Source organism: Prunus mume, linkage group LG2, assembly GCF_029339155.1.
Source record: "Prunus mume cultivar Tortuosa linkage group LG2, ASM2933915v1, whole genome shotgun sequence".
NCBI lineage: Eukaryota > Viridiplantae > Streptophyta > Magnoliopsida > Rosales > Rosaceae > Prunus > Prunus mume.
Window position 1 is genome coordinate 17329456 of NC_142699.1, and position 7391 is coordinate 17336846.

Sequence of the window (7391 nt, forward strand, 5' to 3'; positions counted from 1 at the left end):
AAATCCTTTGAATATGATATTTGATGCAAGAACCTTCAACATTCCCCCAACAAAGTATTTCAAATTTCTTATTGTTACCAAATCAATGTCATCAAAATTTGGAATCTTATTGCAATATAGCAACTGATTTGAATTTTGCAATCGTCAAGGGGAATAGACGTCCGAATCAATGTCATCAAATTTTTGAAAATGAAAAGGGAAGCAATAATCAATCAAAGGAGATTTGACTGGATTTCCACATTAATAAATGTCTAATAAATCACATTCCGAATCAGGAGAGTGTTACCGATAAAAATCTTAAGATAAAGATCATCGTGTCATCGATTGATTTTGATCCTGGTGGAGGAGGAGGAGCAGCAGCAGCAGCACGTGTGTGTGAGTGAGTGTTCTAAAGTGCAAACCACCGTAAGGCTGATGGGGCCCACCTGTTATCCACTGTGATTACAGGACATCGGTAGATGTCTGATAGAATGTCCAATCAGCAATTCACGAGAGGAGACAAGCAGACAAGTGGGTCCCGTACGGTTCCCTACCAATCATTCAAATGGTGAGGGTCCACAGCCACCATGTTGCATGACTTGTCTTCTATGTGTGTAATGATCAAAGTAGACCCCACGTTCCCACGCCTTTTGCCGTATATACATAATACATACAATACCATAATAATTTTTCTCTATTCTCTTTTCTCTTTAGAAATAATAGTTTCTTCTCAAAAAATGGGGACTTTACGACCCAAAATTTTAAAAACGAAAAATAGAAAGGTGGGAGTTGGAGAATTTGTGTTGTCAATGAGCGCGTGGGAAGAAAGAAAGGTCGTATTGTGTGTGTGGATAAATGAGTGCAAATGACCAAACAAAGCTGACCAAAAACCACCTCATCGACTCGACGGCCTTGTCACGCCACAAGGCCCATGACTTTACTCGATGCGAAATTGCCAAAATACGAACGTGCCAACATATTCACGCATCTAGATATCAAATTCATCACAAATATAGAGACGTTATTTATCAACTAAGTGGAGACAAATTTGACTAGATTAAAACCCAGTTGGTAACTTTACATGTCAAAAGGAATAATGAGGTTTAGATCAATTACACAACATGATAATTAGGCCTACTGTCGGTTTGTCCGACAAGTGGTTGGTTTGGTGCATAACAAGAAAAACACAAAATGGGTTCCCCTTATAATTCTTCACTTTTTGAGGATATTATTTTCTGGGCCATTGTTGGTTTATTGATTGATATTCATTAGGAGCCTTATTTTAATTAACAAGCATTTCAATTGCTTGTTAATTAAACTGAATCGAATACAAGAGAGGTCATTTGCGGAACATGTTCCCAATTCCAAGCCATGGAATTGGAATAAGAGGTAAATTGGTAATTTCAATTTATAATAAGAGGTTTTGAAATTAATGAGAGAGAGAGAGAGAGAGAGAAAGAGAGCAGAACGCGATTTAAAGTCATTGGTGCAATTAACAAGAGAGGTTCGCAGAAAATTAGCATGCTCTTCCCTTCATAAATGACTCTGCTCCAAAATTCATACCCTCTGGAGAACTATGTCATTTTCTTCATAAGCATATGTGAGGAAGCGTTACAACACCTTTTGTACCCGCAAGCATTCAATGTCTCATTATCCAAACACTACGTAACACTTTGGCATTTATAATTCTATACCCACCACCTTAAACATAAACAAAATATATATATGTAATTTTTTATTTTTAAACATTCTTTCCAATGTGCCCCACCCCATTGCTTTCCCATACCATCCTTTTTCTCTGCGTTAGTGATCAAACTCTCAATGGTATTGATTCAATCTATTATGATGATTTAGGGGTGGCATTTTAGACCCAAAAATCGCAAAAATCAACGGACATTATACTATATTGGAACCAAATAGTTAAAATCCGACTGAACATTGCAGTTTTAGAAACCGAACCGCAATTGTAGTTGCGGTTGCGATATGTGATTTTGGCAACTCACGGTTACCGTAAGCCGCAAATATTTTTTTTAAAAATTGCATTTTAGTACTTAGATGTTGTGTTTTAATTTGGATGAGTTTAATCTATTATTAATATGTTGTTATGTTGTTGCTTTTGTGTTGTGTTGTGTTATAGATGGAGTTTAGCCACTCTTACACATCTAATGCCTCTAATCCCCCAAACACAAACCGATACACCCGAAACACAACCTTCACTCCAACTCATAAATAAGGGCTTCTTCTTATAATAAAATACACTCACCATCACCTACACTTGAGTTCTCCTTTTAGTTTGTAATTTTAATTAACTTCGAATTGGATTTTCTTTAGGTTGTGAATGCTTGAGAAGTTGAGGTTGAGGTTGTGAATTTATATATGCTTGAGAAGTTGATGTTGTGAATTTTTATTTTTATTTTGTTAAAGTATGTTTGAACTCAAAGAGCTTTAAAAGAAGCATCAAACCTAGGCTTAAAAGTGTGGAAGATTGAATTTTTATGACACAAAAAGACCACACTTAAAGATATAAAATGGTCTAATTTATGCCCAAAATATTCAATCGGTTTAATTTATTGTAACCGAACGATATTTGCTGTAAACCGTAAAAAGAGGTCGGTTTGCAGTTTCAAAAATTAATTTATCGCAAATAGTCGGTTAATTTACAATTTGGAAAAAAATTTGCAGTTACTGAACCACACCCACTCCTATGATGATTGATGAAAGTTAATAAATAAAAGGCACAAAAATGCAAAATACTCTTATGGGTCGGTCCATTAAATAGGTTACCAATTGCGCTTTTGAATAAGGTAGGAGAGATAAAGGAGGGGCGGAGCATGGAAAATGTTGTGTGTGTTGGTGTAGGTGTAGGTGTAGGAGTAGCAGGCAGCGGGAGAGAAGAAGGCTCAAGGCCCAAGCTCATGCTACCCAATCATTTCATCAGCTGACCTTTCAACCGACAACCACACTCACGACTCGGACCCCCTCCTTTCCTTCCTTTTATAATCGCTTAAACAAGAAAACTTGCCGGTTATTCTCCTACACTGGTTTTTTTCCTCCTTCAGTTTGACACGTGTCTTACATCGGAACGGTCAGACCCTTTGACTTGGACGACAACAGTCAAATAAACCCTAACCCAACTCCAAATCCAAAACCAAAACCCACCCTCCACCCTCTTCATTTTCATATTTTTCTTGTTTGTTTTTACCCCTTTACCCTTTCGTTTTGTTTCTTCTCTCCTCCCACTATTTATTTGCCCTTTCCATCTTTTAACTTTTTCTCTCTATTTCATCATATAGTTTTGTGGCTTTCATCTCTGTCTCATTCTGTTTTTACTTTACCCTTCTCCTCTCTCCTTTCTCCTTTCTCCTTTCTTCTTCTTCTTCTTCTTCTCGTCCTACCTGCAATCACGTTTATCAGGTGTTTATGGCGGTTTTTCCACCAACGGGCTCGTCGAGCTTGGAGTTGACTATATCTGTACCTGGCTTCTCTTCATACCCGTCTCTTCCTAATTCATCTGGTAATTAATTAGCCCACCAAGCTTATCTTTTCTCTATCTTCTTCATTTCTAGAGTTTGTTAGACTCAATTGATGTTTGTGCCTTATTTGGGAACCTCACGCTCTCTATTATCTGAGAGATATTCCCAATAATTGTTTTTTTATATAAGTTTTAAACATATGATCTTTTTTTCGAGGGGGTTAATCAGTTTCACATGTGATATGATCTTCACCCGGATATCTTGCATGTCTTTCCTTCTTTTTGCCTTTTTTGTTTTTCTTTCCCAATATTTGTCTCTGTCTCTGTTGAAAGTCTCCAAACTAAGAAGCTTTCTCTTTGTCGTGTCTCATAAAGAAAAGTTTGGTGGCTGAAATTTGTTTGAAGACTTTTCCTATAATATGTCAAAAAATTGTGAATCGGGTTTTGCAGTGAGAGGTTTGGACATAAACCAAGTACCATCCATACAAGCAGATCAAGAAGAATGGATAACAGCAGGCGTGGAAGACGAAGAAGACAGCAGTAATGGATCAGGCCCTCCGCGGAAGAAGCTTCGTCTCACAAAGGAACAGTCTCGTCTTCTTGAAGAGAGCTTCCGACAACACCACACCTTAAACCCTGTACGTAGCTACCTAAGCTGTGTTAATAGGATTAATTAAGCAAATACGTATAAATACATGTATAAAATATTGTTCAATAATTAATGGAGACCCTTTTGGACCACGGTTGGTGTTTTGCAGAAACAGAAAGAGGCGTTGGCGATGCAGTTGAAGCTGAGGCCACGGCAAGTTGAGGTGTGGTTTCAAAATCGTAGGGCCAGGTAATGTCTATATCTATGTCTATATGCGTGCTATAATGGTGTGTATAACGAGCTAGGGTCATGGACTCATGGACTCAGAATTGGCCATTCATTAATTATTTTGTTGGTGGTTGGGATTGGGATTTAAATAAGCTGTGTACTATATATATCTCTAGGTATTGTCCTTTTCAGAAATTATGTTTATCGTTTGTATCTAATTCTTCTTATCCTGGCATCCTGGCATCCTGGCATCCTGTCATCCTGGCATGTGAGTGCATTTGTGCATACAATTATATCTCTATCCAACGATTGATGTTCATAGGGTTTTGCTTTAGTGGTCAGTCACTTGTTGCGCTTGTGCACGCACGCACGCACGTAAAGAATCTTTGGCAGATTTTATTTTAAACATCATAGAGAGTGCCTTCTCTTTCTCTAGTTTTCTTTTTAAAGCTAAAAGATGTCAGAATATTCTTTTCTTTTTTTTTCCTTTGCATGAAAATGGCTTAACCTAATATGATGTTATCAAATGATAATAAGAAAGTATGGGCAGTTACGACTCTGGGTGGGTGGGTCAAAGTACAGATGCAAAATTATGAACAAGTTATGATTCGTGAGGTGAGCTTTTATGAAGGAAGATAATGATAGTCGTCTTCCAAAGAATAAACAACATAATGATGGTGTGGTGGTGCATTGATTAAGAGGATCAGTACTGATATTGTTTTTAGCCTCGTGTGCTCGTCTCGTCAGTTTCATCACTCTAATAATAACTACCTGCTTTGACTCGGTCGTTGGATGGACTAGCCATGCATTTATGATCATTATGTATGTCATCGATTATAATTTTTATGTACCTATGATTTATCGCATGAACTCTCACATTATTTTAACCCATAACAATTTGATTTGGTCAAATAATTACAGGTCTTGACCTTTTTTACTTGTCTTGTTTGTTCAAGTTCAACATGGACTGGACATGTGTGTTTTCTACATATTTGTTCTGGTTTTTTTTTCCTGAGGTTTTGAGTGTTTTATGGTAAGTATATTTAATTAATGAGCATATGTTACGGTTGGAAAATGGATGGATCAGTTATTGCACATTTACGTGTGAGTTCATTCATTAATATATCAAATAAGTTTCCCATGTCTTTTACACATGCATGTAGTTTTCTATGTGTTTTATACACATGCATGTATAGTTTTCAATGTGTTTCTTATGTATCATCCAACCAACCCAAAAAACAAAGACCAAAAAAGTGTTTCTTATCGTGTATGTAATATATAATTAAGTTGGTAATTAATTAATTAATGAATTAATGTGACTGGTGATGCAGGAGCAAGCTGAAGCAAACAGAGATGGAATGCGAGTATCTGAAGAGATGGTTCGGATCACTGACTGAACAGAACAGGAGGCTACAAAGGGAGGTAGAGGAGCTGAGGGCCATGAAGGTGGGCCCACCCACCGTGCTTTCTCCCCACAGTTGTGAGCCTCTTCCGGCATCTACACTCACCATGTGCCCTCGCTGCGAGCGAGTCACCACCACCACCACGACGCTCGACAGGGACAGGGACAGAGGCGGCCCCACCAAGACCAACATTTCTTCCGCCCCCGCTACCACCTTGTCCTCTAAAGTGGCAACGCCCGCCCTCTAATCCCGGGGTGCTGGCTGCATTGTTTAGTTTGTAATTTGACCCAGTACTTGATCGCGATCATCAATATCAATGGAAATAGTCAAAAGCGAAAGATTAGAGAATGTTCATATAATTAATTGTTTATACAAGGTGTTGGGTTGGGACACAAAACACTGACTTGTTAATGTTTCAATGTTGGTTTGTGTTAGCATGTTTGCCACTTTCGCCTAGCAATGATTTCAAACCCCATTTTGAAATTGCTTCAATCTTTAAGCAGTCAAGTCAAACTTAGAGACCTCAAAATGTGATAATGGGTTCAGTCCAAGAAACAACCCAAAATGTTAATGATGCGTTAGAAACAACCCAATAAGATTTACAAGTGATGCAAAGGTTAGCCCAAAGTCATGTGATTACGAGACCCCGATCACGCTTTGGGCTTTCATTTGTAACAAGTGCCGGCTTCAATGGGCCTCTTACTAGGAAAATGGAACAACTTGGGGCAAAAACAACAAATGGACTCAATTATTTTGTTGATTTTCACTTGATTGGTAGAAAGAAACAACCATCGACAAACCAAAATTGAAAAATATGTGGCAATATGGGGGGTTGTAGAGTAGCATCTGGTCCTCGGAAACGGGGTTAAGTAGGGCAAAGTTAAGCATTGGCTTGTCTTGTAATCGATAATCATTTTACGTGGCACTTAATATAAACTCCCTCCCAACCGAACATTTAGAATAAATTCACACACCTAAAGGTGCATATATCACATGGGCCATACACTTGGCTTCATCTTTATTCCAAATGGACGGTCATGGACTCTCATCACGCATTATCATAAATTTAGTCACAACGTTCATTTCCAACCTATAATATTATATGTCAAAACATACACTCAACATGTCCCCAAGTTCCCATTTCGTATGTTCCCCCTTTATTTCTATTTTTTTTTTTTTTATTTTTTATTTTTTTTTTTTATTTATTATAATAAAACTAGAAAAATTCCAAAGGGATAATGAGTTTGTTTCTTAGCTGTATTTTGGAAATTTCTACTTCTTTTGGAGGAATTTAGATTTATTAACTCAAAGAGAGGGATATGTGAAAGGCCATTTGAGGATGGAAATGGCAGAGGATTGAGAGTTTGTCACCAACTCAGAAAGAATGTTCTTTCACATGGTTGGCTTTGGGATTCAATAAACTAAGACCCCACAAGCACGAAATCTGCTTGCTACCTACACTAATTTTATTGGTGCTGCTCGTAACATTTATGATTAATATACTTCTCTTGTAATTAGCAACCCTATCTTTATGATGATCAGAGCCCAAGATTGAGTCAACCTTCTTGTCAGTCACGTGTGTGGAACGGATAATTGTGGTTTAACAGTCCCCATTACGATGCATGTGAACGGGGTCTTCGTAATATTATACACTCGATGCATTTGGATTTGTGCCTAATTTAAAGTTGATATGCCTATAAATAATCAAGTTATGATCATC

General features: G+C 37.7%; 1 protein-coding gene across 1 annotated transcript; it reads left to right on the top strand.

The window, feature by feature from the left end:
* The first annotated feature begins 3182 nt into the window (after window positions 1-3182).
* HB17 (homeobox-leucine zipper protein 17) lies at window positions 3183-6105 on the top strand. The gene is made up of 4 exons (XM_089044510.1): window positions 3183-3493; window positions 3902-4089; window positions 4210-4289; window positions 5600-6105. The coding sequence occupies exons 1-4, from the start codon at window positions 3400-3402 to the stop codon at window positions 5916-5918; spliced, it is 681 nt and encodes a 226-aa protein (XP_088900636.1). The 5' UTR covers window positions 3183-3399; the 3' UTR covers window positions 5919-6105.
* The last annotated feature ends 1286 nt before the right edge of the window (window positions 6106-7391 follow it).